At 34.4% G+C, this 14,906-nt stretch overlaps 1 protein-coding gene across 9 annotated transcripts in view; it reads right to left on the reverse strand.

The window, feature by feature from the left end:
- Nucleotides 1-1,854: 1,854 nt before the first annotated feature.
- The window catches only part of SEPTIN7 (septin 7), a 102,271-nt gene continuing 89,219 nt past the window's right edge, over nucleotides 1,855-14,906 (reverse strand). For all 9 annotated transcript variants that reach the window (XM_027102206.1, XM_027102204.1, XM_027102207.1 and 6 more), the window contains 3 exons: nucleotides 7,935-8,070; nucleotides 3,907-4,046; nucleotides 1,855-2,907 (listed from right to left, as the gene is read on the reverse strand). In XM_027102206.1, coding sequence (XP_026958007.1) covers nucleotides 2,868-2,907; nucleotides 3,907-4,046; nucleotides 7,935-8,070 — 316 coding nt within the window. In that variant the 3' untranslated portion in view covers nucleotides 1,855-2,867. The remainder of the gene's footprint in view (nucleotides 2,908-3,906; nucleotides 4,047-7,934; nucleotides 8,071-14,906) is intronic.

The following is a 14,906-nucleotide window of genomic DNA, read 5'->3' on the forward strand; positions in this document are numbered from 1 at the left end:
TTTTAAATGGCATCTATGAGAACCTTTTTCAGCAGTACTTACCAGTTAGGCAGGTGGTCAATATAAACTTCCTCATTTTGCAGTCTCCAAACTCAGTAGGTTATTCTTAACTTCCTAAAACCAAACTTTTCTGGTTAGGGGTGTTAACCCAATCTCTCTTAACATAAGAACCAAACCAAACAAAAAAACCCCTGCACGTTTACTTACAGTTATTCCTGAATATCTGATTCTGGTCTTGAAATAAAAGCCAATTTTTAAGCCATTTGTAGGGCTTCCCTGGTGGCACAGTGGTTAAGAATCCGCCTGCAAATGCAGGGGATACGGGTTCAAGCCCTGGTCCGGGAAGATCCCACAACTACTGAGCCTGCGCTCTAGAGCTTGGGAGCCACAACTACTGAAGCCCGCACGCCTACAGCCAGTACTCCACAACAAGAGAAGTCACCGCAATGAGAAGCCCGCGCACGGCAACGAAGAGGAGCCGCCACTTGCCACAACTAGAGAAAGCCCGCACACAGCAGCAAAGACCCAACACAGCCAAAAAAAAAGGCATTTGCACTATAGTATATTCTCCAGTAGAGGAAAGCATTTTAGGATTAACAAAAGTTTTCCAAGACTATCTTTAACTAGTAATGGTCATCAAATAAGGGTAAGTATTTACTGCAGTATTCTTTTTTTTTTTTTTTGCGGTACGCGGGCTTCTCACTGTTGTGGCCTTTCCCGTTGCAGAGCACAGGCTCCGGACGCGCAGGCTCATTGGCCATGGCTCACGGGCCCAGCTGCTCCACGGCATGTGGGATCTTCCCGGACCGGGGCACAAACCTGCGTCCCCTGCATCGGCAGGCAGACTCTCAACCACTGTGCCACCAGGGAAGCCCTACTGCAGTATTCTTAATATCACGTTTTTAATGTCCTATAAGATCTGCTTTAAAAATAGCACTCCAGGGCTTCCCTGGTGGCGCAGTGGTTGAGAATCTGCCTGCTAATGCAGGGGACATGGGTTCGAGCCCTGGTCTGGGCGGATCCCACATGCCGCAGAGTAACTAGGCCCGTGAGCCACAACTACTGAGCCTGCGCTCCGCAACAAGAGAGGCCACGATAGTCAGAGGCCTGCGCACCGGGATGAAGAGTGGCCCCCGCTTGCCACAACTAGAGAAAGCCCTCGCACAGAAACGAAGACACAACACAGCAAAAATAAATTAATTTAAAAAAAAAAAGCACTCCAGGGTGAACTTATATGTAAAGTCAAGATTCTGTAAGGTGAATAATCTTCCTAATATGCTTTACACTTTATATCTATATATCTTTGAAAAGCAACAAGATCTTTCAAGCATACTGATTTGTTTAAACCCACCAGCCTCTGATGTAAACAAAAATATTGGCTAATCAGAAATATCAGTTACTTCCTTCTGCTTGGATCACTAATTTTAAAAAGTAACAAATATGATGAAACTTTTTAAGGTAACAAACTGTGTTGCATTAATTATACTTAAAATATCATAAAGCATTTTGTTAAAATCTATATCATTTGACCTTATAGTGAAAAGAAATTATACCACCCTCCTTCCAGTTAAAAAATTTCAGTCCAAGTACTTGTGAGTTCACCTGGGGAGTTGAAATTCATTCTCAGAGAAATAACGTGTTAATAGGAGACAGAAATGAGTAGAGAGATACTATACCCCATTAGTTAGTTAGTTAGAAAATCAGGGCGTATGCATTCTAAATGAAACAAACATACAAGAGAAAAGATAAGAGTTACAATCATGGAGGAGGCAAACTGAAGCTGAAAAGCTTCTTTCCAAACACACTGTACACTCTTGTATATCAACTGTAGAATATTTAAGACCCCACGCTCAGTTACATCACAACATTGTTTATTATGTGAATTTTTTACAATACAAACAAAAAAATACAGAAATGCAATATATGAATACAGCTAAATGCAGAATGGTGACTTTTTTTTCTTTTCAATAGGCCATGATTCCCATTTCTAGTAAAATAAAGAGACTGCACATAGGTAGAAATAGGTTGGTTGTTAGCTTCACAATTTTGCCTAGAAATGATCTATAAATGCATTTTTTCCCCCTGCTACTTACCATAAAGTGTAAAAGGGAATTAAAGTTTCCTTGTTGGTTCCTACCATATGAAAGATGCTATATTCTATTTTAGCAGGGCCAATATACGGAAAATACCTAAATTAAATGTTATTACAAAAATGAAGCAGTAATGAGATTCTGGCTAAAGAGGGCACTAAATGAGAATAATATATATTTAAAGAATCCAAAACAAACAAACAAAAAAAGAGGTTGTTATAAAAAAGCTCTAGGTGCGTTGTAAGCATATAGGTTTTTTTTTCCATGTGTATTTTTAAACAATGGAAGTGTCAAAAAATAGGGTCAACTGTGTTAGACTAAATTACATTATTGTATATGTTGCACTGAATGGAACCTTTGTATTATAATTATCATAAAGAAGCATAGTTTGCATCATATTATGGCAATTTATCCTCAATGAAAACCTTCCAGAGTTCTTTTATTTTGGAATATCCTGTAAACAATCAAACTACCAGAACATGATTGTACAACAGTAAAATGTTTTCTTGCATTAAATTGAAGACATCTGTTTAATAAAAAAAGAGAACATAGGAAAGGTACTTAGAGCTGTTAGTTTCTAAGTACACAACACCCTAGACAATTAAAGGCATCTTAATCTCCGTCAAGAACAAAAAATAATAATAATAATTTTTGTCATGCTGTTAAATCCATCATTAAGGATAAAACCGGTGCAAATTGGTCAAACGGATCCAACAAACACTGATGTCCAAGCTGGCATGTTGGCAACTAATATGTAACTGGTGGTCAAAAGAGTGTTTAAAAGATCTTCCCTTTCTTCTTGTTCTTTTCCAAGGTTCTAAATGATTAAAGGAAAATAATCAAAATGAGTGACCACTTTATAAACATAGATAACATATGGTAGCAATAGTTAAACCAACTACAACTGTGTTGGATTTTCAAACACTACAATTTCATTTAAAAATTAGATTTAAAGTTAACAGTAAGGACAATACTAGTCTACAATATTATTTTCTTGGACAAATATTTGACAAAATTCCAAGACAAACAGTAAAAAACATGACAAAAACCCATTTTTAATATACAAGCACAATTTTTCCTAAATGAAACAGTGCAAATCAAAAAAGATCAACTGACATCAACCAGGGTATCCTTTTCTCCTACTGTCATTTGCATTCTGAAATGCTTTGCTTTTACAAATATATTTTCTTCTTCCTTGGGGAAAAAGTTAATAGAAGGATAGTGTTGAAAATCTTGAAAATGTTTAGCAGTGAGCGTAAAGTGTAGAATCCTTATAGGGATACAACTTTTCAGTTTTAAATGGGACTAATGAGGAAAAGAAGAAAACCAAAGTACAAATACTACTGATTTTTGTGTAAATTAAGAGTAACTAATTAGCTGCATTAGGAATTAGATATCCAAAATTTTATCTTAATGAAATAATTCAACACAATTAAGACATACCTCTAAATGTATAAAAGATCTTTGTAGCAGTGTTCTCTATGTTTGCCAAAAATTAAATACAACTATTATGTCCAACATTTGATGGGAAAAGGTGAGCAACTGATTATGGTGAATCAACTGAAGAGAATGTTATGAAGCCACTAAATTATGAAGATTGTTAAGTCATGGAAAATGTTTACAGTGAAAAAAATACTGTTATGACAGACTGCATCCATCTATATAAAAGATTCATCCATGAAAATTATCTGTGCTTGGGATTTATGATAATGGATGATGTCTTTTTAAATGTTATTTTAATGTTTTTCAAATAAATAGGAAAATAATTCTTTAAAATATTAATACACACATTTCTTGGGAATCTGATATTAGATACCTTGAAGAGTTCTGTTGCTCTAAAATACGTTGTTGGGCTTCCCAATTTGCTTTCTCATCTTCAAACTGACGACGTTTTTCCTCTAATTCTTTGTGCTGTGCTTCCAAATTCTTTTTCATTTGCTCATGGCGCCGTTGGAGCTAATTCAGAGCACAATATATAAAATAAAACTGTTTGAGAAATCACGAGCAGAAGTACATTTCATCCAGGCATCCTAATGAGCATTCAGTTCTTATGCTATAAATTCAAAGTATCACCTGGTTTTAGCACTGTCTAAAATTTTAGCACTAAAATTCCTCTGCCTATAGGACTTACCACCCAAAAGGCCAGTGATCAAAGAGAATAATCTTGGTAAACAGGGAAAAAAAGAGTACAATAAGCTACAGTGTGTAGCACTTTATAATGGGCATACCCTATCTTATCATCTCATTTTTCCTTACGCACAAAACATGTAGGAAGCTGGGCAGGGAAGACACCACTGCTCCCACTTCATGGATGACCAAACAGTTGCAGAGTTTATGTCACTTGCCCAAAGTCATTAGCCAAAAAGTGGCAGAACCAGGATTTGAACCTGTCTTGTAATTCCAAGTTCAGAAAGCTGAGACAAGTGAAATGAAAGCAAATAGATGAGGATCTAAGAGTTACAAGATCACGGGATAAGGTCCCCGATTCTTAAAAAGCAGTGTTTCTCATATATCAGTCTTCGTACAAATCACCTGAATGCTTGCTAAAAATATATAATCCTGGGGGCTTCCCTGGTGGTGCAGTGGTTGAGAGTCCGCCTGCCGATGCAGGGGACACGGGTTCGTGCCCCGGTCCAGGAAGATCCACATGCCGCGGAGCGGCTGAGCCCATGAGCCATGGCCACTGAGCCTGCACATCCGGAGCCTGCGCTCCGCGATGGGAGAGGCCAGAACAGTGAGAGGCCCGCGTACCGCAAAAAAAAAAAAAAATCCAGAAGCCGAGTCTTTATAAATTGGATTATTTTAAAAAAAAAAAAGAATTAATGCTATAAAGAATGCTGGCTGAAAGGTGGAGAACACTCATGCAAAGTAACTGCAGAAACAAAGAGCTTATCTAATAGTTCATTAAATAATTCATTTAGGTGCTAGTTAATCCATTTCTGAGGAAAACAGTCATAGAAAAAAAAACTACAACGAATAACTAAGAACTACTAATATTAAAAACTTTCAGATGTCCAGGAACTATGTTTTATTAAAGACTGTATTACACCAATGAATTATCATCTTGAATTTGGACTGTAATTTCGCATACAACTTGTTTTCTTAATTACTTTGTAAACCCACAAAAAGTGACTTCATATTCATTCCCATTCCAAATTATTTCATGCAGTTCTTACAAAACAAAACCATCTAAAATATATTTAAGCAAACATGAATCAAATTTGAGGTAACATCTTCCTGATGACAGCAAACAAGTTACTAAGAAAATGTCAGAAAATAGGAACACAGGAAAATGCCTTTGGTTATTTAAAAAAAAAAATGCAAGGGAATTATATACACACAATTCAGAATAGTCACCTCTGAGAAGGAGAGAGAGGGATACAATAGGGGAGAGACACAAAGGGGCCTCAAATGAACTGATGATGCCTTATTTTTTTAAGCTGGACCACAGGTTCACCAGTGTTCATCATTCTTTACCTGTATATTTCTGTCACATATACATATCTTTGTGTTAACTGCATGTAGGTTAAAAGTACAGGTCACAATCCCTCACTTCCTAGAAACCCTTGGGGTTAGATGTGTTTCACACTTCAGAATTTTTCAGATTTCAGAAAGCCAATACTACTTAGAAAGGTCTATATACTCTATTTACAAAACAACTCCTGGGCTGTCTAAGGTAGCACCTATAACCAAACACATTACTATTTTTTGCAGTGAAGTATATAAATATTCACATCAAGTGGGATAAAACTATTAGTTCTATGTCTGGTTTTGCAGTTTTCTGAAATTGTGGATACACGATTGTGGACTTGTCTAGTGATTAAGAACAAAGTTAAGTGTATTCAAATAATGGCTTACAGCTATGCAGCACAGACCAAGTTAATTTATCTTTCCTCTCATGTAAAAAAGGGAAATGGACAATAATATCCATCTTGAAGGGCTGTGGTATGAATTAAATGACATAATCCATGGAAGATGCTTAATACTGTGCCTGATACACTGTGCTGCTGGATATTAGCAACTGTGCCCCGAACAAATATTTCTAGCACTTGAGAAAAAACAGTATTAAACAAGGTTAAATAGGTTTCTTCACCTATATATTTACATACTTATATGGCTTACTGAATTAGGAGAAACTTGGTCGAGATCTCTTTACAGGTCCTTTTAATGTTAATAAAGATTCTATCCTTCAAAGAGCAGTTAAGTTTCGCAAAACTCTGTTTTCACCATTCACAGTAATCGTAAAAACTCTCAAAGGGTTCTATAACTACAGTTTTATAATTGTTTGTTTATAACATTTACTCTTAGGAGCAGGCCCTAAAATAGGTCTATACCAAATGTAAATTCAACTCCTTTTAGATTTTCATCATAATCTAAGTGTGAAGATAATGCAAACTCTTGATTACTCCTGTTTTTATTCACCTTCTGATACGGATTTTCCAGATTATTTATTAATTAGTGAAGGGGTAGAGACTTAGATGGATAGGTTTAATAAAAACCTAATTAATAAAAAAGACTAAACTTAATCTCCTAAATGTCGTCTTAATAACAGATGCCAGGGATGCTAGTTCTGCAGTGCTTGGTAGTCTTAGACCAGGAGGAGCTATTCTGTATCCCCACTGAATTAAGCATATGATAAATACAACAACAGCGAAAGTTTTTTTTCATAAGAGATTACATGAAAAGCCCAGTGATTTAAGAGAAATCTAATGTGGAATAAAAACATTTCCTCAAAATTACTAAATACTTTACTCCATGCATTCCTTCTACTCAATGGATCAGAGTATTTTTGGTTATGTATTTAGTCAGAGAAGGTTTATGTATTTTATGCAGTAATTCATTACAAAAGCAAAGAGACCAACTGTAAGGATCTAACAGACTAGATCGGAGTCTCCTTTTAATATATTTAAACACAAATATTATTATATTAGTGGAGTCACATATAAACACAGGGATCTCACTGAATTTTATCATTAAAAGTAATTTGAGAAGTATTTCATATTAATGTCATCCCATATATTTAAAAGTAATTTTCAGCACAATGATAATAAATCTGTGCTGAGAAATTATACTGAAATTGTTGACTTATTTTGTGTTTACCTAGAGTTTCTTCTACTGCTCTTGGACATCAAGCCAACTACTTACTGTATAGATGCTTGTGTTAGTGTGGTTTTTTTCTTCCATCTTTTCTTATCACTTATTGAAGGATATGTCTTCATGATCTTTTTGATTAATAGAAACTAAATATATGCCTCAACATCTAGAGAGATTCCAAGGTAGTATATCAGCTTGCTGGAATGCTTTGTCACTACCCTACCTGATTTTTGTTAACAGTCGGAATTACGTTGACACTATATTACAAATAAGGCCCACCTCATTTATAAAAATCACATTTCTTCATTTTTTCCTCTGTCTGTAATTTACCCTGGCATGCCTATAGTTTAACTAAGGTTCTTTCTTTTTCATTCGTATGCAAATAAGCCTGGTCTATTATTATTACCCTACACTAGTTTTTATTCTTACATCCACCTAAAACTCTGATCTTTACTTTTCTTATATTGACTAGATGGAATGGCTTATAATTTCATTTCTTATAACTTGTTAATTAATAAAAGCTAATAAAATTTATTGTAAGTATTCTACTATGTCTTCCTACCAAGTATACTTGTATTCAAATACATATTAAAATATATATTATTGTAAACATAGTGCTTGCTTTTATTTTTCCATTTTATTGTTAGCATATTTGAAAAAATCTAGAGAAAGGTTATCTATGAATTTTATTAAAGGTATTTTTTAAAGGACTATTGTGCCTATAAAAGGTGAAAGTATTAGGTTGATTACCTCAGCTTCAGAGTCCTTCAGTTTTTGAACTTTTTCTTTGACCTTCATCTCAAACACCTGCTCCATCTCCATCTCCATCTTCTTCATCTTAGCTACATGCTCCCTTCTTTCTTCTTCCATTTGTGCAAGAGGGCTCCTGTGAACATTAAAGATAATCATTAAATGTCTAAAACTGAAAAGTGTAATACAAAACTCTGAAACAGTGATGAAAACAAATGAGCCGCTGTGTGCCATTACTAAATTCTCTGCTGTTTTTTGAAAACAAGTTTCAAAATAATTTTTCAATTATTCTGACACCACCTTAAATGACATGGAACACAGATTTGAAGTTTTATATATGAACATGTTAAAAATTCTTTAGAAACTTTTAAAATTTATAAATATTTACAATTTAGAACTTCCTTCCATGAAGTTTCATAGCTAACTTGAAAATCTCTAGTGAATAATTATGAAAATAGATCTACCAAAGGCAACTATTAGCAGAACGTTTCTCTAAACCTAATGCATATCAAATCTAAAGATAACACATAAAATAAACTGTAGAAGGAAAATGGAAAGGACACATTCCTTAAATACATTCTTAGAAAGGAAAACTAGAAGAAAATTACTTAATTTTGTATTTTAAACAAAATTTTAATGTGAAAAAAGGTACTGAGTTAATGAAGTCAATACATGTAGAATATTTTTAGTTCTATAATTTTCCAAGTGTTATAATCTCTCCTTTTAGATGACTACTGACATCACAATAATTCAAACCTATTTTGGTTACTGAATTGATATGCTAGAAAAAACTACCAGGCAATACCTAGAACACTCTTCGTTTAGGCAAGCAGAGTATTTCTAGGCCACTTAATGTAATTTTAATGCTCTTGAAAAATTCATTCCACCTATGTCAAATATTTTAGTGTCTTAAGTTTTAAAGATGGTCAGTGATCACACACACATGAGAGAGAGAGAGAGAGAGAGAAGAAGCAAATGAATATCTTGACATTTCTGAAATGCCAAACAATAGACACAAGCACAGTTAAATAAAAGTAGTTCACTCTATTGACATTAAACTCCACAGGCTCAAATCTCTGCACAATTTTGTTCAAAATTTTCATGTTGAAAAATACTACAAATGAGCTTTATGTGAAGGCTAGTATATTTACAGACACAAGAGAATAACCAAGTATCAGTAACCCATTACAGCCCCAGGGAGGAAACAAAAGTGGGCTCTGTGGCTTTCACGATCTCTAAAAACAATTCAATACACTGGGACAACTTAAAAGAGGCAGGCCCTTTTCTGACTTTATTGATAAAACATGTTTATTTTGCCTCCACAAAAACTGGCTTTGACCATTTAATTGTACATATTAAATTGGTGAACTTTATCTCAATAAAGTGGTTAAAAAGTTAAATCATGGCTTAAAAACAAACAAAGTCAGGCTTTGTATTTCATCTACAACTTCAAGGCTAGTCACTTTAATCCTGATTTGACACACTTGATTATGGTGACTTCTCTCCTTACAAGGCTGAGTATTTTGACCATTACAACACTATTCTACCCTCTCAAGGAGGAGGACAAGAGAGCAAGATGGAAAATATTAAACGAGCAACAGGACAGAAAGAACACTGGCTACTGATTTTTCTTAGCAAAAAGGAAGGACAAAGATGTGACGTACTGTTGTGACCAAAAGGATTTGGTTTTCCAGTTAGTGTAAGTTAGAACAAAATGTTACTTAACTAAAGGATATTCCTTCACCAAAAGAAAACTTACAAACCTTCAGTATGTCTTAACAATTAAACAATTAATCAGAAGTTCTGAAAATGAAAATAAACCAAACATTAACTTAGAAGAAGAATCAACATTCAAAAAGTGAGGTAAACTGAAATAAATTTTAAAGCATAAATATCATTATTTCATTAAAAGCCGATAAGGCCCTTCATATTAATATATTTCTCATCTTTATGGCAGGTGTTTTTAATATAGGGGCCTCAGATCTCTTGGGCAGAGTGTCAATGAATGCCCTGAAATGACATACCAAATAAATGTGTGTTTGTGTTGTGTATTCATGCAAGCATTTTTCCAGTGAGACGGTTCAAAGCTTTTGCTTGATTTCTGTAAAACTCACTTCTGCCACTCCCCAAAACATTTTTAGGCTCTAGAAAAAAAAATACTCATAACGATTTTTTAATTGGCAGTCTTAAACAACTGAAACTGTATGTTTAAGCAACTCAGATTATCCAACAATACTGCTGCAATTTGAAAACAAATATATTGTAAAAAATTATAAAAAACTAGAATTTAAAAAAATAAATTAGAATTCACACAGAATTGAGATTTTAAATATATACTCTTACTTATAATAACCTATCTATAAAATGCTCATTTAATTTCATCCTTGGGAGGAATGAGGCAATCCATATAAATGTAAAGAATTTGCAGTATAATTTGCACATGAAAAGGCTACCACCTTACCAAGAGTAAACACTGGCATCTACATTATTATTTAAATAACTCTTGGGGGAAAATAGAAGACTGCAGAGAAACATGCTATGATGTTTTGAAATTTGCTTTTAAATTCAAAATTTAAATATTAAAAATCTTCACATACTAAAACTGCTTATGTCTTCGGAAAAACAACCACTTACATGCCTTCAACTGTGTCATATCTAAAAGAACAAAAAATACAGAGACTTAGCACACTTAAAGTAAATGACACTAAAAGCAGCAACTAAAGGCAAATCCACAGATTTCACAATAAAAGTATGTGCCCTAAAACAAAAGTTTATGGCCAAATTTGTTGAAGCTAGTTAATTTCTTTTCCAAATTCTGTTAGTAATCCCTATACCAAATCATTATAAAAATAAAAAGGCTGTGCGATTATCTTCTGACAGCCTGCTCAAATTTCTAAACTTATTTAAATATGTATACTTTCAAAGAAATTAGCAATATTTCACATTTGAGATACTTTAAGCTTTTCAGCCTTGTAAAACTACTTGACCCCTTAACCAAATGAAGTGATATTACAGTATTATAAGAAAATGGTTACACGTATCTAAAATGAATTTTTGGAAACCTCTCACCAGTCAAAATGATGTTTCAAATCTAATTTTTAAAATAATTAGCACCCCAATTCTAGTCATTTTTATTAAAGTGATATTTAGAAAACTGTAACACAAAATTGTGCTTATAATGTAGAAAATGCAGGAAAAAGGATCACTTTTTAAAAGATTAATTTTATTAATTTTTTATACAGCAGTTTCTTATTAGTTATCTATTTTATACATATTAGTGTATATATGTCAATCCCAACCTCCCAATTTATCCAACCACCACCACCAGCCCGCCACTTTCCCCCTCTGGTGTCCGTATGTTTCTTCTCTGCATCTGTGTCTCTATTTCTGCCCTGCAAACCGGTTCATCTGTACCATTTTTCTAGGTTCCACACATATGCATTAATATACGGTATTTGTTTTTCTCTTTCTGACTTATTTCACTCTGTATCACAGTCTCTAGATCCATCCACGTCTCAACAAATGACCCAATTTCATTCCTTTTTATGGCTGAGTAATATTCCATTGTATATTTATTTGTACCACATCTTCTTTATCCATTGGTCTGTCAATGGGAATTTAGGTTGTTTCCATGACCTGCCTACTGTAAATTGTGCTGCAATGAACTGGGGCGCATGTGTCTTTTTGAATTATGGTTTTCTCTGGGTATATGCCCAGTAGTGGGATTGCTGGGTCATATGGTAACTTTACTTTTAGTTTTTTAAGGAACCTCCATACTGTTCTCCATAGTGGCTGTATCAATTTACATTCCCAACAACAGTGCAAGAGGGTTCCCTTTTCTCCACACCCTCTCCAGCATTTGTTGTTTGTAGATTTTCTGATGATGCCCATTCTAATTGGTGTGAGGTGATACCTCACTGTAGTTTTGATTTGCATTTCTCTAATAATTAGTGATGTTGAGCAGCTTTTCATGTGCTTCTTGGCCATCTGTATGTCTTCTTTGGAGAAATGTCTATTTAGGTCTTCTGCCCATTTTTGGATTGGGTTGTTTTTTTTATATTGAGCTGCATGAGCTGTTTATATATTTTGGAGATTAATCCTTTGTCCGTTGATTCGTTTGCAAATATTTTCTCCCATTCTGAGGGTTGTCTTTTTGTCTTGTTTGTAGTTTCCTTTGCTTTGCAAAAACTTTATTAGGTCTCATTTGTTTATTTTTGTTTTTATTTCCATTAATCTAGGAGGTGGATCAAAAAAGATCTTGCTGTGATTTATGTCAAAGAGTGTTCTTCCTATGTTTTCCTCTAATAGATTTATAGTGTCTCGTCTTACCTTTAGGTCTCAAATCCATTTTATTATTGTGTATGGTGTTAGGGAGTGTTCTAATTTCATTCTTTTACACGTAGCTGTCCAGTTTTACCCGCACCACTTATTGAAGAGACTGTAGTTTCTCCATTGTATATCCTTGCCTCCTTTGTCATAGATTAGTTGACCATAGGTGCGTGGGTTTATCTCTGGGCTTTCTATCTTGTTCCAATGATCTATATTTCTGTTTTTGTGCCAGCACCATATTGTCTTGATTACTGTAGCTTTGTAGTATAGTCTGAAGTCAGGGAGTCTCATTCCTCCAGCTCTGTTTTTTTCCCTCAAGATTGCTTTGGCTATTCGGGATCTTTTGTGTCTCCATACAAATTTTAAGATTTTTTGTTCTAGGTCTGTAAAAAATGCCATTGGTAATTTGATAGGGATTGCACTGAATCTGTAGATTGCTTTGGGTAGTATAGTCATCTTCACAATATTGATTCTTCCAATCTAAGAACATGGTATATCTCTCCATCTGTTTGTGTCATCTTTGATCTCTTTCATCAGTGTTTTATAGTTTTCTGAGTACAGGTCTTTTACCTCCTTTTGTAGGTTTATTCCTAGGTATTTTATTCTTTTTGTTGCAATGGTGAATGGGATTGTTTCCTTAATTTCTCTTTCTGATCTTTCGTTGTTAGTGTATAGGAATGCCAGAGATTTCTGTGTGTTAATTTTGTATCCTGCAACTTTACCAAATTCATTGATTAGCTCTAGTAGTTTTCTGGTGGCATCTTTACGATTCTCTATGTATAGTATCATGTCATCTGCAAACAGTGACAGTTTTACTTCTTCTTTTCCAATTTGTATTCCTTTTATTTCTTTTTCTTCTCTGATTTCCGTGGCTAGGACTTGCAAAACTACGTTGAATAACAGTGGCGAGAATGGACATCCTTGTCTTATTCCTGATCTTAGAGAAAATGCTTTCAGTTTTTTACTATTGAGAATGATGTTTGCTGTGGGTTTGTCGTATATGGCCTTTATTATGTTGAGGTAGGTTCCCTTTCTGCCCACTTTCTGGAGAGTTTTTATCATAAATGGGTGTTGAATTTTGTCAAAGGCTTTTTCTGCCTCTATTGAGATGATCATATGGCTTTTCTTCTTCAATTTGTTAATATGGTGTATCACACTGATTGATTTGTGTATATTGAAGAATCCTTGCATCCCTGGGATAAATCTCACTTGATCATGGTGTATGATCCTGGAAAAAGGATCACTTTTTGTCATCACATTTCAAATGAAAGTTTTTTTATTAGGTGACTAGAAACACCATTTAAATTATATCATTACCTGCCTGCTTTTTAATGAAAACTCTTCTTCACACACGTAGATAAGCTAAAGTTTATAAACTTAAACTTGTCAGAGAAATTTAAAGCAACTCAGTCAAAAAAAATGAAAAGACCTGGTAAAAAAAATTTTTTAAAAAGGCTACAATATAAACTGAACAGCACATTAAACCCCCAAAGATACAACTTAGCTCCTTTTAGGGATCTATTCAAGGGGTGACAGTTCCTGAAAGCCACCAGATGACTTACCCTTTTCATGTGACCAACAACAGAATCACAGCAAGGACCACACTTAAGGCTGACCCAGTAAGGCCCTACTGTGGCTGTCTTACATGACCCACATTTTGAGTGTAATGGAAAGACAACCACATTTCATTTAAATTATGTGTGGTCTTTTCTGAAGAACTCATTAAGCAAATACATTTACATATTTTTGCTTCAGTGGTGTGGTAGGTCACTATGCATACATACATGTAGCAATTTTCATACAAAATTTTCCAAAGGAATTTCACTTAAAATAAGAATTTCAAAGAGCAACAAAAATTTCCAAACATTCTGGGAAACAACAGTTACCAGCATTTTATTTTGCCAAGTGAGAGTGTTAAAAATAAATGTAAATAAAACAACACTATCATTATATTTTCATGAAAGGACACATGAACAAGAGTAAAAGATATAACTGAATAAATTACTTTTTTTTTTGGAAAAACTTGGGACAAAATTCAGAAAATTGTCTTTATATCTCTTTAGATCAATGAAAACTTTGTCATGTACCAAAAGAGTTCTGAGGATTAGCCTTTAGAAACCTGTATTTTCAGTCATTTATAGGAATTCAGTTATCCAGAGTTTTCCCAAGACTACAGATGGAGAAGGCTGTAGAAAACAAAAATAAAATTAACATATGGGAAAGAGGTAACGCCAACCTGACCACCTCAATAAAGCAGAACAGATATAGAAATAAAGTGAGTCACACAAGTTTTCTGGCTTCTCAGGGCACATACAAGTTATGTTTACACTACACTGTAGTCTATTAGATGTGCAGCAGCATTATGTCTTAGAAAACAATGTATATACCTTAATTGAAAAATATGTTATTGCTGAAGAATGCTAACCGTCATCTGAGCCTTTAGTGAGTCGTAGGAGGAACATCAAAGATCACTGATTACAGATGAACATAACAAATATAATAATAATAAAGTTTAAAACAGCAGTCCCCAACCTTTTCGGCACCAGGGACCGGTTTTGTGGAAGACAATTTTTCCACAGACTTGGTGGGGGGCGGGGGGGTTGTTCAGGTGGTAATGCAAGCAATGGGGAGCGATGGGGAGCA

The sequence above is a fragment of the Aethalodelphis obliquidens genome, unplaced genomic scaffold (assembly GCF_003676395.1).
Source record: "Aethalodelphis obliquidens isolate GAN/ISIS:26980383/991018 unplaced genomic scaffold, ASM367639v1 scaffold5, whole genome shotgun sequence".
Lineage (NCBI taxonomy): Eukaryota > Metazoa > Chordata > Mammalia > Artiodactyla > Delphinidae > Aethalodelphis > Aethalodelphis obliquidens.